The following is an 18553-nucleotide window of genomic DNA, read 5'->3' on the forward strand; positions in this document are numbered from 1 at the left end:
GAGCATCCGCAGCAGCGTGTGGGTTGCAGCAGCCTGGGAGGAGCAGCAGGAATGGGGGAAGAGAGAGGGACCCGATGGGCTGGCAGGAAGCTCAGAGGTCATCCCCGAGAACACAGAGCCAGCATTGAAAGGATAGCAGGTAACAGGAAAATGCTGTGAAAGGGATTTCCAATCAGGTAAGAAAAAACAGTTTCACAGAGCAGGTGGTTGCAGTGGGAAGAGGTTGCCCAGGGAGGCTGTGATGTCTCTCTTCCTGGAGATACAGGGCACTCATTGTGGCCTGAGCAGCCTGCTCAGAAGTGCCTCTGGTCTGCGCGTATTCATGGACAAAATCTTGAGATCCCTCCCAGCTGGCAGTATTCTAATTCAGAAAGTGTCAGTCTGAGAGGTGTGAATGGATCCCGTTTAGCTCTTTGTTTATAGTCAAATTACGACCGTTCTGTAGTATGTATTTTTCTGCCGATCTCCTCATGAGAAATTTAAATGTCTTCTATTGGAGGCACAGTTTGACATTGCAACCCAAATTTGATTAAAGTATAACACCACTTGGGCTGCACTGTGTGATTTTAATTCCTCCACTGAATTTCCTTATGTGAATCCTAATTCTGAGAGTTTTAAAGACATCATTTATTGACCTGAAATTTGTGCTCTCTTTGTGTAATTGGATGCTGTGCGGGACCACTGCTGCATGAATAATTTCATTTTATGTTGGTGCTTCTGTGCCAGAGTTTGGCAGTCAGCTCTCTCAAGTCTGGTAGCAATGGAGTGAGGTTATAGGACTTCTGGTGGGGCCGGGGCTTCTCCTCCTACACCAAGGTGGAGAACATCAGAACCGTTGTCAGCGTTTTCTGGAGTCAGCACGTTTCAGCTGGGATCGTGCCAAAAATATATGGCATTTCGATACTGCAGTGGTATTTTTTGATTGAGGTTTCCTCAGGCTGATACAGACTCAAGATTTCTATGGGAGTGAGCTACCAGCAGGTTCCGTGCTCACAGCCTTGTCTCAGCTTGATACCAGTCAAAAAGAGTTTCTAGCTCTAGCTGGATTTCAGACTTCTCATTAGGCAAACCTTGGATGTAACTTCTTTGTGAAGGAGGATCCTTTCCGTGGGTGGAGCCCTCTGTCTATTCAACCATGCCATATAAATAGCACAATTCAGAAAGTTATTTGTTAAGATTCTCCCAGTTTTCAAGGAGTGTTTCAGGTACAGAAAAAGCAGGTAACGTTGTAGCAGACTAACCAGCACATAGTCTCTTACAGATGTTCCCCAAACCAGGAAACAGTACATCAGAGTGGTTTACTGCTTGAAATAAAGAGCTGTCAGTGTGTTGCTCGAGGCACTGTGTTGGTGTTTTTTCCTGAAAGACAGGATTTCCGTGCACTTGTTAACACAGCAAAAAGCATAGAGAAGTAAGTTTGTTAGTGCTTCTCATGGCGAATGTTCTGATCTTGGGAGAGAAAAATTTAATTTAATTGCATCAGATTTACCACTATGGGAATGGATTTTTATTACTGTTGACCATTGCAGTGGTTGAAAGCACGGCCATGTGGAATTCGTTGAAAGGGACACTACTGCTCCCTGTGCATTTGACTGATGAATAACGATGGGGAAAAAAAGCCCGAAATTTTGGGGCAGACTTCTCAACTGAGTTCTCTATACGTTATCATGGAAAGTAGCAGTGAAAAAGGGAGTTGAGGTTGTCATGCAGACCAGGTAGAGACAATTCAACCTGTGACATTCCTGATAAATGTCTGCATAACTTGATTATTAAAAACCTGAAACAAAAAGCCTCCACTGTCTCTGCCCTTGTGCAGTTTTGCCTATGGAGACTTGAATTTTTGGCTTAACTTGTCCAGGGGTGAACCTTTGCTGTTTTCAGGCTGTTTCTCCACTTTGACAACATGCTTTGAAATTCTAAACATGTCCTTCAGTGTGCTTGCAGCCCTCCTGACTTTACATTCGTATAAATATTAAGAGTGTTTTCTCTATGCCGTTGTCTGGGTTGGTAAAATGTGTGTGTGTGTGTATACATGTGTATACACACACATATATAAAATCATATGGAAGTCAGCATACCCTCCTTTACATCCTGGTTCAAAATCACCTTCTGTTCTGACACCGAAGCATTGAGAACTGTTCTGAATGTGATTTCTTCCAGCCAGTTATGAATCCACTTCTGTAGTAACCTCATCTGGAACATATTTGCTTGCTTTTGAAGGTGTCCTGGAAGGCAATGTCAAAAGCCTTATGTAAATCAAAATATATGAAATACTCCACGTTTTCCATATCTGTAGGTTCCATTATTCTGTTGTAGGAGGCAAATACGATTTCTCTTTGACAAATTTTGGCTTCTGCAGAAAGAAATATGAAAGTTGGCATTAACAGGCTCGTGCTCTGATTTGAAAAACTTGATCGCACTTTTGGGGATTTTCCATATGTGAGAAGTAAAATAGAATTGACTGCTGGCCTTCGTCTGGTTCAAACTCTGAAGCAGGCAGCTCGCATGTCCAGGACCTCTTTTGGATGATTTCACAGATAACAAGTGTAATCTCTCAGGCTCTTTCACATCTTACAGAGGTAATTTTTATTTTTTTTAAGTATTTTGTATGCAGCCACATACTGTGAATCAAGAACATTTAGTATTGTTTTCAAGGTGATAGTGTAAATATTTTCTCAATCCATGTAGTTACAGGGTTGTCCGAGACTGTAGAAGTACTTGAAAACTATGCAGGGAGTTGTGGATGAAATATCAGAGCAAGATGAAAAAAGCCAGCTGAATCAAAGAGAAGGACTCTGTTGGGTATTCTTCCTGAAAACTGTTCTACATTTTTGCTCATATAGAAGTGTCTTCGCATTCTTTCTGTCTGGTACAATTTTATGTGTCTTAATGAAAGGAAAATCAGAAGAGGTCCCTGTGATTATGCAAGTGGCTTTCAGATGTCTTACAGTGTCCACCAGAGAAGAAATGATTTGTGGATTGCAACTGAATAGTAAGGCTGCAAACCCTTGTGGCCAAGCATTCAAATTTTCTGTAAAGAGGAGAAGTACTCGAAAGAAGTGGATCGTGGATCTCAGGGGAGCAGACGACGGTAATGAGCCCCGGCAGCTGCTTGGTGCCACGTGCGCCCACCTCTGCTAGCACCAGAACCTAGTGGGATTTGAGAGACCTGCTCTGGTCTCTTATGGGGAGATGATGCAAAAAAAAAAAAAAAGGATAGAAAACTCACTAAGACAGGTATCCTCAGAGACAGGGCTAGCAGGGGAATTTCCTCTCCCCTGGAGTAATCTTGCTTTTGTCTGTCGTGTATCAACATGTAGCTGTGGGTTTTTTTGCTCAGCAGACTCACGGCTGCTTAATGTCAATACCCCATTCCATATATTCATACAGGGTTTGTCACAGTTTGTCAAAAATTGTTTTTCAAATTTAGGAAACAATGCAGAATGTTACGGGACTGTGGTATTTGAGCTAAATACCTTCTATATGGTATGGTGTATGCCATTTAAGATAATTGGACTGTTCAGGGGCTGTTACTGTGTTATAAAATGCAAGCTGTTTCCTCATACACCACTGCACATGCCTGTAAACCCTGTTGTTCTGTGTGCACACATTTAAGTTTATAAAATTATGTGCATACATAAATACTCATTTTTTAAATGAAAAAAACAAATCTAGGGTACTGTAGATACTGCAGTTCTGTGAAAAACTCCATGAATGCACCAAATACAGCCTCAATACTGATTGGGTAAGGAAATCTTTAAAAATTATGACAGTGCTTGTGTTAAAAGTAGGTGGAAGCTTTTCCAAACTTGCTGTCTCAGTCCCTGTCTGAAAATATCAAAATGGCTTCATCTGAATGAGAGAGGAACAGCTTGTAAGTCTCATTTTGAAAGTTGTGTTTCAGGAACATAAACAGCATCTGAAAGCTCAAACTGACTTCAGACAGTGTTTTATAAAACCAAAGCCAAACTCTGGGAATATTTTACTACTAGTTGTGTACACTTCATTGCTAATTTTCTGTAAACATAGCAGTATGTTCTCCTCTTTAACTCTGGAAGACTTTTTTTCATTTTAATTTTGATTTTAATTTATGTTGCTCAGCTAGTCTTCCTCCGTGAAATCAGCGTTATTGTTTCTCATGGCTGCACGTGTGTTCAGCATTGCCAGAAAGCTGTTGTAATTCATTCAGTCAGGTTCCTTTCTTGATTCCACCCCTGTTTCAGAAATGGCCATTATTAATTCCCTCTTCAGGGAGCTCACTGAGGACATGGGGGTATCAAGAAGCCCAACTGACTAACCTACACTGCTGTAGATCTCAAACTTCTCGCATTTGAAGTTACTGAAATAGGGACCTAAACGCCTCTCATATTCTGCATTCAATGAACTATTCATGTTTAAAGTTGGCATGTGCTTTAAATAAATTGCTCTAATTTAGATTAAATTAGTAATAGATTACTGTTTGTCAGTGCGCGGTGAATGCAGGAAGGCATAACGGAATTTATAGGAGGCTTTGATTGTGCTTGTTAGTTTTCATTTCTTGTTTTATGACTGTATTTACAGTTGACTTGGCAAAGGAATGTGAAGCCCTGTGAAGATGTGCATATCAGATGTTGTGCACTGTGACTTTTAAATTTAAGACTGCTCAGCACAAATATGGGTTCCGCCGGTTGCGACTCACACAGTTATACTCTGAAACACCTGGGCTGTGTGTCAGCTGCTTGATTTTGGTTTTCAAAGGTACCTGTGTTTGAAGAAATTATAGGTCATATTGTAAAGAGGAGTATTGTAATACATGAGGAATATTAGGCGGAGGCAGGGAAAGAGCTTCACTGTATTTTGTGAAACATCTCTCGGGTATTAATGCATACTTTCTGCCCTTTCCGTATCATATATGCATTGTACCGCAGCACAAGTGGGAAGGAGGGGAAGTGGGCTCTGACGCTGGAGCACCGGGAGTGTGCTCGGTGTGAGGAGCTCCAGGCGTGGAGCAGTGGCTGGTTGTTTGCTGCTGCGTGGTCAGAGTTATAAGGTGAAAACAGAAACACCTGGGGTGAAAAACATCAACCGCAGAAGGAGGAAGCAGTCATTGCATAGCGAGGGATTTTTGCTTTTAGGGGGTTTTGTTGGTTCCCTGTTACGGTGAAGAGGATAATAGGAAGGATTAGCTTTAGCATTCCCTCTGCCTTTATAATTCACAAAAAGGGTTGTGAAGATTGACAGAAGTAGCCTTAATTTGTAATTGATCCTAGTCTCATGTTGTAAAGGAAAATATCAGATTTTGTCAGTTTCGCACCAGAGGGGGCGAACAAACGCGTTGATATGGTCTTAATTGGTTGCTTATATTTCAGAGTTGCTAAATTATACAGTAATATCAGAGACAGATGAATGCCATTTGGAGAAAAAGCAGAAAGGATTGGTATACAGTTTGGTTGCATATGTAATAGGACTCATACGGTCGAATAACTGAATCTAGAAGAGACTTACTTCTGATGTCACGTATTTTCCCAGCAGTGATGACAAGATAGCCTAAACAGGCTTATAGGTTTTATACCACATGGAAATTAAGCACATACCTAACAAGTCAATCTGACTTTCCCTTTTAATAATAAACATTCAAATTTGCCTAATTTCAGTATTGAAACTCTGCCGATTTGTCAGTGTTCTCGCTGCATTAGAAGTATTCTATGTAGTGTTTTCTTACGATGATTGTTTTCCCTTTCCTTTGCCTTCTCTCCCCCACAAAAAAAGGAACCTGATAATTGTGGAGGCACTGTCTTTAAAAGACAAATGGATTCTGCATGGTTTCCTGTCGACATGTTGGTACTGAAGGTGCTAAAGGAAAATAATGAGAAAGAAAAAAATCATACCTGGGTTTGCTTTTCTCAGTTATAAGTCACAGACCTAATAGGTGCCACCGTGTCTCAGCAATAGGTGTCAGTATCCCAAATTCCCAAACATTCTGGTAACTCACTCAGCTGCTGTAAAAACAGTGTGGTAGACATGGCCTGCAAAGGGTAAGCAAGCAGCAGATACATACGGTCTTTAACAGAGAAACCCAGTTGAAATGAATATAAAAATCGAATATCACATATAGTAATATTGCTATAAATATAGTTATGGCTTAAAAGAGGAAAGGTGTGGGTTTTTTGATATCTTCTCTCCCTTTAAAAAAATCATGTGCATTGACCTAAATGAAAGAAAGAGAGTGCACTATATACATATAAGAAATAGATATTTAAATACAAAAATGTTTGATGAAGAGGTTAACAGTAAATTACGAGCAGCTTGTTCAGTCTCATCTGCTGAAACTTCAGCTTGCAGAGGTGTTGCTGCAGCGCTGCTTGAAGTGTCAACAGATCCACGACTGAAGGAAATTATATTTCACTTCCAAGTCTCAGAGAATGCCATATAAGCTAATATTCAGGTAAATCCTGTGTGTACTGTTAGTCACCTCTGGATTGACACACATCAACAGGAGAGAAGTACCCAATTATATCCTGAATGGGAAGATGGACATTATATCCAGAGGTAACTTGGAGGAACTCTGTGGTCAGTCATGTAAATAAAATACTTCGCTTTAAAATCAGGGGTTATCCAAATTATCCACAAGAAGTGGGGCAGTATCAGGAATTCCACCTGGTGGATCAGCAACCGCCGCTCTCAGATGGATTAATTTATTTCAGTTTAGGCTGGTACCGAGAAAAGAGAGAATGGGGGCTATTAGCCACTGCTTTTCCAGTGAAAAAGCATCCTTAAATAGTCAGGAAGCATGGTTTGATCATGATACCAGTATATTGGTACTGCTCTCACATCAAAGCAGTTATTGAGTCCTAAAATTGCCTTGTCGAAACTGCTGTGGTTAATCATTTGTAGTGTTTACAGCATTGACAGCAACTGTGGACCTGTTATGCTGGGTGTGCAAACAGTAAGTGAAAACTGAGAAACTGTGAAAAAACACAAAAGGTGAGGCTGGAAGTGAAGGCATGGTGAAGTTGTCCGCTCAAGGTGAGAAAACAAGTTACTTTAGACCAAGGGAGCAATCTTGCCTGACTCTTGAAACATGCAGATGGCTCCACATACTGTGAAAATGACCACTTTCCGAAATATATATATTGTGGTTTTATTAGTTGCTCTTTTATAAAGAGCTTTGCTCGGATGTAGCACATTTGCTCTTGAAATAAAATAATTGCTTTTCTGTTATGAGATATTATAGTCAAATTATAGTATGTTGTTGCAGACCCCACTGTTGTAAACAGATTTTTATTCTGCACAGGAGTTCAGTTTATGAGTATTTACATTAAAAAGACAACCTGTACCGTTTTTTTTTTTTTGATGCGTTTACTTTCGTTTGTGCTGGTTTTGGTCCTGTATGTGTGTTTTGTTGAGGGTTTTGACTCTATTTTCAAGGAGTAGTTGTTAAAAAATAAAAATGAAAACGCTAGACATTTCAAAAGCTTAATCTTAAAAGTTCAATAATGAATATGTAAGTCCATCATTTTTCAGTACATAATTATGAGTTGAATTTTTTTCCAATAACAAAATGTGTTAAAAGGTAGTTAGTTTTGAACCCCTTGGGGACAGTTCAAGATATGTTTGGCTTTTTTCCGTCTTTTTTTACAGTGTGAGTCCCATGATCCAGAGGCAGTCAGGGCTTTTTTTCTTCACATCCTCCCCTGACCCACTGCTCTCTGATCTGAACGGCGGGGTTCCTGCCTTCCGCTGCAGCCCTGCTGCTGCACGCGCTGCGTCAGGAAGGGCTGTCCTGCGAGACGGGAAAAAATCAGATTGTTTCCTCTACACCAGGGCACTTTGTAATGAAATGAGAAAGGGAGGAGTGTCCTTTATCATAATTGCTTTTATGACTTCCTTTGAAAAATGGGCTCGTTGTTAGAAAGTGTGTTTGTCTGTTTATATAGCCACAATTTATTCAGTGTCCATTTTACATTAGATTATAGGACTAAATGAACACTTAAAAATTCATAATCGCTTGGTATTAGATAGGAATTTGCTCGTATGTCTTTTTGGTGAGCTTTTTGCAAATAGTATGAATTGAGTGAAGAGTAAATAACAGTTCTCATTCCCAGTCGTAATGTAAATTAATCTAAAGCAATTACAAAAAAAAAAAAAATTATGTCTGCATTAGGCAGATGTCAGAATAGAGAAATGACTAAGTATTTCCATTTCATTTTATGAAAATGATGGGTACTTTTTTAAGGAAGTTTTCTGTACTAGTTAAAATGGTACAGAAGTTAAAAGCATTGTCTTTAATGAGACCAATATGGAAGTGGTAGAAGTGCCCAGGATAGAGAGTTGCTCGCAACCCGGATCCGTCCTTGGACAGGCAGAGAGATGAAAGGAAGACACGCAGATGCTTGTGCCATGTGAAGGTGCTGTGAAAAAAATCATAGCTGGAAAAATACCGCATCAAAGATGCTGTTATTTTCCCATGCTTTTTGTTGCCAAATGTCTTATATATGCAATGGTGAGCGATAGTAATAGATTTTCAGGTAATCATAGCAAATAATGTCTAAACCACTGCAATATAAAACATACAAACTGTTTCATTTTTTGAGCTTGTTGTCCCTGGTACACCACTTTGCATAGTTGTACATGCGTGAGGCAGTCTTTACAGGGTCAGTTGTGCTTTTCATTTCCGGATGGCTTGTGCAATTTTAGTTTTAGAAATAATTTCAAGGTTAGTGGGCTTTAGGTCCAGCTGGCCACCGTTGGGCTTTCTTGTAGGTGTTGCCTGAAATGTTCTAATGGGTTTTCTTTTTTTGACAAATGTCTTTGTATAGCAAAATCACACTAAAGGTTCAGCTGTTCAGATTACCTCATGAAGCACAATTTTGTATACAACTGTTGGCGTAAGTTTGAATTTTCTGTGAATGATTGAATTCTGCCATCTTTCTATGGTCACGTAGAGCAGACACAGGTTTGTGTCTCACACCAGTTAAATGGAGGTGCTGGTGATGCCCTTATGGAGCCCAGGAGATCCTGAACATGGGTTATCATATCCAGCAGAAATTATTTTAATACACACTCCATTCCATGTCTGCTTCTTCCCTGTTTCAGTTTTCATGAAAGAATATTTCAGAAGAATAGCAGTCTGATCTATTTCTTTTAATTAGTTTTTCCAAGGGAAGGAAGTAATTCAGTTATTATAACTGATCTATTGAGACAAAGTACCAACTTCAGCTGTTTGTCCTATACGAACTTATTTGTGCCAGTTAATATGTTTTTCTTTGGTTACAGTATCATGCAGGGGACTGTTCGGAATAACTATGTGATGTCTCTTCTGTTGTAAATTTATGAATTAGGCATATAAAGAGGGACAGCAATTTGATAAATGGGTAAAAACCCAGTGGAAAAAGATGACAGAAAGCAAAATTGTAAAGGATAGTTTCACCACCTGGACTTTCTCATTTTGTTATTTTGTACTTGCTACATTGCATTGAGTCCCTGTTACATTTTTTGAATACTGTGAGGAAAAGTGTTTTTAAAAAAGCCTTTTTTTTTTTGAATACGACTCTTTGAAGTATCACAGCCTCTTAATGCTGATCAAAGCTAAATCCTTCTGCTGCTGGGCAGTAGAAATGATACCATGTAGTAAAGCTGAAATTTTGGAAAACATCACACTAGGTTAAAGTAATAAAAACATTTGAAATTCTCGATTACCATTCTGGAATCAGTTAACTAACAATTCTTGTGAAAAATGTTGTTATTTAGTAAACAGCTTAATCTGAGTGCACCAAATCAAAATTTGAATGTGTTGGTGCTTCTCAGGTATTTTTTTCTATCAGCATTTCCAAGACATTCAGAGATCTGAGTGTCTTAGGTCATGTTGTTCTAGCAGATTTTTTGGCAAAATAGTCATTTGCTATTTTTAGTTGCAGTAGTAAGTCTCTGTTGCCTCAGCCAAAGGTTTATTTGTATTCAAAAGTTATAAAATCCACTCTGAAGTCCTTACAAAGAGGCCTTTCTTTTCTCCTGCACTACTGTTATATTAACCACTCTCTGGTGCCCCAAACAGCACAGTTGTCCCCGTAGCAGTTTCTGTTGGCCGGCTCTGTTGTGTTCTCCGCTTGCCCCACTGTCTGTGCCCTCGGGGTGCAGCCACGTGGACGTTTCCATTTGCTCCAGGAGAGTCCATAGGATCTCAGCCCTTACATCCCTGCTGCTCGCCCCTTGAGTTGTGCCTCAGCATAGGCTTGGACCTGGCACAATCTCGCTGTCTTTGGGAGGAGACCGGACTGGAAGCGCTCTGCAGTTGCTGTTGGGCACAAGAGCTAATGCAGAGGGCCAGTGGCTGAGCCCGTGGGTGCTGCTCCCCCTCCAGTTCCTCTCCGGCTGCCTTCTGACGTAGACATAGCTCAACTATGCTTCAGAAATACCCGGTGCTGCGACTTTGCGAGCACTTGAATATGGCCAAGAGTCTAAGTATGGCCACACAGTAGGTTTTAAAGTGTTTCTGCCTCTTAGTTTCACAAATGTCAATACTACCTTCATGAGGTAGGCTGTGGGAGTGACTTGTCGTTAGCACCAGGTAGCTGGGGCACGGGGTGTTGGACTCGTCCCAGGTCATGCAGTGGCAAAGCTGAAAGCAGATAACATTCCTATTGCACTTTTTCTTTGTGTAGTGTGTCCGGTGTTGTAATTGGGATGTTATTGCCCACAGCAGGAGGAAGCCGTGAATATGCCACTGGAGGAAAAGAGGAGGAAAAGGGAAATCTAAACCGGAGGGGCTGGACAACATGGAAAATATTTCTGCTGATTAGCTAACAGATAAAGCATTTCAATTACTGGTTTTCAGGCGTGGTATGTTTGACAGAGTTGTTTTTAAAAGATCTCATCAATATCCTGAAACAATTACGACCGAATAGCATCACAGCCGTGTTTGAATTGTTTGTTATCTGGCTGCAGTGAATTATGCTAATTGCAGCATGGGCCAGTTCTCCTACACGATGAAAAGCCGGTACCGCAGCGGTGCGTCAGGCTGGCAGACACCTCTGAGGCTTTACCAGCATCGTGCTGGAAAAACTAAAACCTTGTGATTTCGCCTGTGAGGGTGAGGATTCAGGCTAGAGAAGTCAGTGGTGGTTAGTCGTTTGTTTCCGTCTTTAATCCTTGCTGGGTATTTGTGCACACCACAAAACACTGCAATAAACCTGCAGTAGGTGATGTCTGGTCAGAAGAAGCCTTCGGAGAGGAATTCCTGCCACAGTAGCTCGACAGGAGGGGCTTGAGCAATTAGCAGTCCAGGTGTGTGTCCCCAGCGTGCTCATTCTGCATTTATCACACCAAAACTAGCTGGGAACCTCCTGGTCTGCAAGAAGATCTGCTAAGAGAGTGGTGAGGAGTCTTCTCTTAGGCTGGACCCTGGGATTTGTGTTGCAGCTGAAGGCTTTATGTGGCGCCAGGGGTGCCCCAGGCCAGGGCAGCACAAAAGTATAGAGCTACGTGATGGCATCCCTTCTAGCCCATGAGTATTGCGGCTAACAAATGGTTCTGGTGGCCAGTTCAGAAAGCCCTAATTCCTCCTAAGCCTAAAAATCCTAAAAAGTCTAATTTCTCTGCCTACCTCTTCCTGTTGGTGGATTTCTGGATGTGCTGTGATGATTGTTGTTCCAATAGTTGAACACTATTTGTGTTTGTTCAGGAATTTAGACATTGTTTTGTTGCCCAGGTTACTGCATAAGCATTAGAAAATACATTGCGCAAAGGAGAAAAAGGACTGTTTGAAATATTTTGCTGTGTTTTTAACTTTTTTTTTAGTTAGCTTTTAACTTGGTTAGGTGCAGACAGATCAATCAACCTATTTTCCTTCTCTATTGATCCAGAATTGAGACTGTATTGGGACAGTTTTAATGCATCCTCTTAGCAACACTGAGTTATTTAACCTCGGTCTCCCCCTCTCAGCCCCCAGATGCTCTGGAGCCAGTGTTTAGGGAGAGCAGTTCATTTTGTGTCAGCTCTTTTGCTGAATGATTTCTTTGAAATGCTGTTGAAGACAATGTGCTATATCTTGACTCTACAGCTTTTGTGTGATGCCAAATCGAGCAAAGATCTTGTCTTAGTCCCTTAGAAAAACACACGTCAGAAAAACTGATTTATCAGCAGTGGTTGAAAAGATAAATCTATTTTATATATACGTCTGGCATGCAACATTCTTTTCCCGTGTTTTTAGTATGTCACTTGCTGAATATGCATATTTTACTTTTTTTTTTTAAAATGAGATTAATGTGAAACTGTGTCGGCATATCTCTGTAAAGACTACCCCAGAGCAGAGTAGCTTTTTGAAAAGTGGTGAAATATATATTGGAAAGAAAAGACTTGTTTTGCATGTTACTTGTTACACCATGCTTAAAAGCTTGAAGTAATAAAGCTGCTCCCTTACTGGCGTTAAAACTAATTTTAGTGTAATTACTCATTAACACAGCTCTGCACTGCTGAGCATTCTGCTCACACGGCTGTGTACAAATCGGTTTGTAATGGCACTCAAGGCATTTTGAGGAAGAATGGGGGAGAAAGGAAAAGAAATAACCTAGTCTTCTAAATACATTCTACGGCTATCAGCAGTACCAAATTGCTGCCAAGCTGGTATTTAATTGCAGCTTTCAATGGGTGAATTTTCTTGCCTATTCATTGCTTACCGTACTTGTATGATTTACAAGCCCTTTGTGCTTTTATTTGGTTCGTGGTTTGTTTTTCTGATGCTACTAGTCTTTTGTTTTGTTTGACCTATCTACCTATAATGCTGTCAGAAGGAATATTTCTAGTTGTGAGTTTTGCACAAGGAGAAAACTGAGGTTCTGTTAATCTGGGAAATCTTGGCAGCTCTCCCAGGCTCTTCATCTTGATGCCTGCAGGTTCTTCATGCACTGTGCGCAGATCACTTAAATAAAAGATGGATCTTTTTCATTACATAGGGAGACAAATACGTGAGTATGTGGGAGGTGTTTTAGATTAACCAGATAATTTAAAAAAAAATTTCAGGAACATTATTTTGTAGAGAAATTTCAACATTTTACTTCAGTTTTATTATTCTTAAAATATTTATATTATGTTTGAACTAAAGGCAGTGATATTCAGAGGTAGGTAAGGTGCATTCCTTGCATCAAGAGCACGTAAAATGAAGTAGATCACCTGACAATATTACCAAGACACGTAGAGGAAACCGAAGTATTAATGGAAGGTAATGGAAGGTACGTGGCTTCACACTTTCAAGTGTGAACAGGTATCCCAGCTCTAAAAGACAGCTGCTGGACTGAAGAGTGGAAGTCTGATACAGCTCTTCAGCGTTTTGAACAGTCATACAGTAGAGGTTAATTTCCTGCAGTCTTTCTAGAGTTAAAGCAAGCTGAAATGGTGGATATAAGAAATTTCTTCACTGAAGTAGCAAGTGCTGGATATTTCTGAAATGTCTTAATTTTCTTTTTAAGAAATGGAGGCATTTCGTATGTTAAATAGTTTTAATAAACGTGTGAAGCAGTCAATCAAAGTGTTCACCAGACTGGTTGAGAGGATGCTATTTCAGAAGGCATTTGGCTGATGCAGCTGTACTGCACGAGTTTGTTTTTATAACAGCCTCCCTCAAACTGTTGCATGGTTTTAAATAATATTACTAATGTAATTAGTTAATAAAGGGATAGGAAATTAAAGCTTTCTGAAAGGGGAAGATAGGCAGTTGAACTGTAAAGTGAACAGAAATTGAAAACTTGAAATGAAATGGAAGCCAGTGAAGCAGGCACTCAGGGAAAGATGCAGAAAACTATGGGCACCGTGGAAGTGTTTTGTAGGGCACTGCACCTTGATCCTCAGTGGCAAAAGCTGTGGGGAAGGAATAAAGAAAGGTGCAGTGGTCAAGCCTCCAGTCCATTAACATGGACTCAAATGTAAACACCCCACTGCCCAGCCATCCAGGATGGATTTGGCTTTCCTACTTCCACCACTGAAAGCCTGGATAGTGTCTCTGTATTTTTCTGGCTAGCTGTTTCGATCTTCATTTCTGCTTCCTTCACACTCTCTGAGCTTCAGCTTGGCCAGGAGATCCATGCTGAGCCACACTGGCTTCTCACCGTGCCCACTTGTACCTTGCATTTACAAACAGACCGTTCTCGTGCTGTCCGTTCCTGAAGATCAACCAGCTGTCCTGGCTGCCCATGGGATTGCACTTGTCCCAGGAACGTGCGCAAATTTCTTCTCCTGTAGTCTATTTTCTTGGTTATGCCAAGTGCCTTCCTGAGTGTCCTTGGGACCTTAAATCTCACCATCTGAGGGTCACCAGCTAAGGCTGCCGTTGGTCACCAGACCTTTGACTGTTGGACTCAGTGGTCTCTGTAGGTCACTTCCAAGTGCAACTGTTCTGTTCTGCTCTAAATCTTCCTTCTTTTTAATAGCGAATCCAGGAGAGCATCTCTTCTGCTGGGCCATCCAGCAATGGGGTCAGAAAATTGTCCACATCTCCCTTCATATAGCTCTGCTCTGAGAAATGGAGGTGATGTAGGTTGGAGGAAGGTTGTAGTGGTAACTCTAAGCGCTGGTAACTTCAGCCAGAACCTTTTCTGCCCATGAGATAAGGCTTTTGCCCCTTGGTATATCATACTATACCCTGGACAAGGGGTGAAGCTGTGTAATTAAATATCCTGCACCGCATAGTGGGCGATAACATGGTTATCCTTGGGGAGATAAAACCTGGTGTGCTCCTGTAAGAAATGTAATTATGGGGACCTAAAAATAGTTTAGATTTTGCAATGAATGTGATGTGAATGGCGTAGCCCATTGATGGTGAGGAGGGTGTCGGAGAATGCTTGATTGTGATCTGTGGCCGTTGCAGTGTGGAAAGGATAATTAAGAAGATATTCTTGAGTACTTGTCTGTCTGTGAGCTGTATTTCCAATAGCCAAACATGTATGTTGCTGCCTCTGGGAGTCTTGCAGAGTCCTCTAAAATACAGTTACTGAAGTGAAGAGTTCTGATTTGAGTACCAAAGCAAGAAGAAACACATAATTGAAATGTAATTAGCTTGATGATGGTGTTTATGGCAGTACCTGGGGGAGTGAAACTTCCCAGATGAGAGGATGGGCAGCCTCTGAGAGAGGAGACGAAGCAGGAATGCGAGTTTCGGGAAGGTCCTTATGGCATTGCATAGAGAAGTGCTTCATAAGAAACACCAAATTGTTTCATAGTTGTGCCCACATGCTTTTATCACATTGCGCATGTCTGATAAAAGGAGATGTTTTCTTCCACCATCAGCAGCGGTGGCCTAAAAAATAAAAATGAAAAAACGAGTTCTGCAAATTGAAGACCTACATGTGAGGTGATGCTTTGGTTGGCAGTGGTTTTCTTTAGAGTTTAAAATAAGGTTGTTATTGATGGTAGGCTTCTCTAGGATCTGAGACGTTCTTGGTGCGTCTGCCTGGAAGTACTCCGTGGGTTTGGTTGCTTACGAAGCATTTGCTGTTTTAGTCCTTTTTTCACATGCAGGTTTCTCCTTTATCTCTCATGACATGAGCCCATGTGTCCTGGTAGTTCTTTATGTGGAGATGCTGCAGCTCTCACCAAAGCTGTACTTGTCCTGAGCTCCTTTCTTGAGGAAACCTGAGCCATTTTACTTAGTTTCCGTGATTACCAAGTTAATAAACGTGTTTGGCAGCATAGACTCCAGTGTGGAAAATGCTGTTGTCGGATGGCTTAAGCTTGGTAAATAATTAAGAATCCAGAAAAATTCAGGGTATCCTGAACTCTAGGGTTTTGTTACCAGTTGTGCTTCCTGTAATACCCTGTGGTAATTGGGGTCCAGCTGCTCACAATATTACTGTTAGATTTACTGGATGGATTGCTTTAATAGGATTTGGAGAACAGCTATTTGTACGTTACAACTTCTGCTCTTAACTTGTCAACCTTTTAATGCAATAATCCTGGAGATTTAGCCTAGCTTTAAAGCAGTAACACAGGGAGACGGGCATGACCGACTGCAGAAAGTTCGCAAAGCCTCCGTGTAACACAAAACGAGTTGCTTGTGCCTTCTAGTATCTTTGTAAAGTGATGTAATATACTGTGAGAGGGAGGAAGAGCACTGATGGAAAGAAAACGGTGATCTTAGGGAAAGTTAGGAGCAAATCTCTACTTGCCCTGCCCTACCAAGGCTGTCACCACGTTGGCAGTAGTAGGACCCAGCCAGTTCAGAAAGCAGGTCGTATGTGAGCTGACCCCAGCCTTTAATTGCTTGCACTCCTTCAACAGACTTGGGATATTCCATCTGTCATTTATTTATGATTGAGAATGGTATGAATTAATTGTGCATGTTAATGAAATAAAATAGAAAGTTGGGTTTGAATGTATTTTTGAATAAACAATACAGGCGGGTTTTTTATTTGCAAATGCTTGGTATTACATCTGGTTTACAAAGACATGAAAATACTGTTTGCTGCTGGTATGCCCTCTTATGAGGGCATATTTTATCCTCAGTTTTCACCTTTCCCTTTCCCTTGCCACTTCCATTACAGTGGAGATTTGGTCTGCTTGCTCTACAGTGACGTGTCCTTTAATATTTCCCATTAGTTTCCAGTAGTTACCTTTGCCTGCATGTCAGCCTTCAGTTTAATGGCCTTTTTTGTGTGTGTTCATTTTGTTTTGTTTCCCATCGTGGTTTTGTTTATTTCTTTGTTTTTTTTTTTCTGTTTTCTTTTTTAAAACCGTGGTGATGTTTGCCCTTCATATTCCCCAATGTTTGCACATGACAAGATGTTGCCATCCCAACATTACCTCCCACTTCACTGACCAGTGCCACTAATGACCATCTAGCACCAGCTACAACGGGACCACTGCCTTCAGCCCCTCGGGACGTTGTGGCCACCCTCGTCTCCACTCGCTTCATCAGGCTGACGTGGCGGACACCTGTGTCAGACCCTCAGGGAGACAACCTCACCTACTCAATATTCTACACCAAGGAAGGTATAAACAGGTAAAGATCTCAACGTGTAAAGCGGGTTGTGCTCTTTCATGACACTCCTTCACGCTAGCATTGCTTAGAAGCGCTATAAAATGTAAGTCTTCAGAGCTCAAAATCTTACAAGCTGTAGTCTGAGCAGCTGTGTTCCCTTTCCTCCTGCACCCTGATTAGGGGATACGCATTTTTGTCTGCTTCATTGCTGCATAGACATGCTGTTAGGGGTAATGCCTGTGCATGGTTTTGATTGACTGCAAACAGTTGCTACCTGCTTGTAGCAGACTGCTAAACACAGAGACTGTAACACCTCTTTGGGAACGCTGATGGCTGTAAATGCCACCCACTGCAGGCACGCAGACACCCTCCAGGTATTACATGTGCTGTTGAGAGGGGGCAGTCAGCTCAAGCTTTAAAACCCTGTAACTATAGCCTGATTCTAGAGAGGCACATGGTAGGTGTTGGTTAAATGTAGATTCCCATCTATGAATCCCTGCAAATAGAAATTTCACGAATGTGAAGCATTCATGTATTTTTTACATGCTATCCCAGTGGTCTAGTTCAATCTACATGTTTCTCTTACTGATGGGATCTGTTGCTCAGAATTAGTTTCCAATTGTTGTGATAAGATTGAAGAAGTTAAAGCTAACAGGCGTTTTGAGCTGTGCTTAATTAATTACAAATTAGATTGATTATCAGATTTATTACTCAAATGAAAATTATCTATTTACTGTCTAGAGAGTGAGGCGCAAAGTTAGGAAAGTCATTTGGAAAAAATCTCAAATGCACTAGTACTTGGAGAATTTCCACTTTTTTCTTAGTTCTGAAGATAGACAAGAGTCTAGGTTCACAGATGACAACTAATTCGGGCAATTAGTAAAATTTTCTGTGACTCACAAATGCGTTTTTTCTACTACTTCCTCATTTTGGTAATATTAATTCTTTTTGGAGATATTTTAAATGAGACAGGAAAACTGGTAGTGTCCTGCGAGCTATCCTTGCTGTCTGCCTTTCCTCCTTCATATTGCTGGTTGTAACTGATCTCCCCGTTGGGTTTTTCAGAAAGTAATTTGCTGGAGGTGGTTCGTTCCTCTCCTTATACTGGGTCTTGCTTTTGGGGAAAGCAAAATGCATCCCCTTCCACTACATACAGGACTCCAGAAATCTAGAAAATATCCCTGTAGGGTCAGAATCACTGTGCAGAGCAAAAGGAGAGAGGCATCTCCTAATCTGTGGGGAGTAATTTAAGAAATTACAGGACAACCTGCAGAAACTACCCTGCAAAAAGCAACCTTCTGGGGTTCGAGTGGTGTAGCCCACAGAAAGTTTGCACAGCAGAATACTTGAGCTGGTGCTTACATGTAAGCAGGTGGTTTCATTGACTGCAATGAAATCTTTGCTTACGTGTTCTTCTGGATCAGGGTTCAAGGCAGGCTCTGGAAGCCTTTCACTGGCACGTGGTCACGAGTTTCTGGCCTTTGCTGCCTCTCTGCTTTTGGAAGTCTTTTGCTATGCTGATAAGGACGGTTGGTATCACGCATTTCACAGGTTAGTGTGAAAGTAGTGTGAAATCCTGTCCTGAAACCTGAATTTAGAGAATGAGAA

General features: G+C 41.1%; 1 protein-coding gene across 12 annotated transcripts in view; it reads left to right on the plus strand.

The window, feature by feature from the left end:
- NEO1 (neogenin 1) overlaps window positions 1-18553 on the plus strand; it is a 190604-nt gene that overhangs the window by 122541 nt on the left and 49510 nt on the right. For 7 of the 12 annotated variants that reach the window (XM_067003702.1, XM_067003707.1, XM_067003698.1 and 4 more), the window contains exon 8: window positions 16747-16966. In XM_067003702.1, coding sequence (XP_066859803.1) covers window positions 16747-16966 — 220 coding nt within the window. The remainder of the gene's footprint in view (window positions 1-16746; window positions 16967-18553) is intronic. The other 5 variants (XM_067003708.1, XM_067003701.1, XM_067003704.1 and 2 more) reach the window with 1 other exon arrangement.

Source organism: Anser cygnoides, chromosome 11 (genome assembly GCF_040182565.1).
Source record: "Anser cygnoides isolate HZ-2024a breed goose chromosome 11, Taihu_goose_T2T_genome, whole genome shotgun sequence".
Taxonomy (NCBI): domain Eukaryota; kingdom Metazoa; phylum Chordata; class Aves; order Anseriformes; family Anatidae; genus Anser; species Anser cygnoides.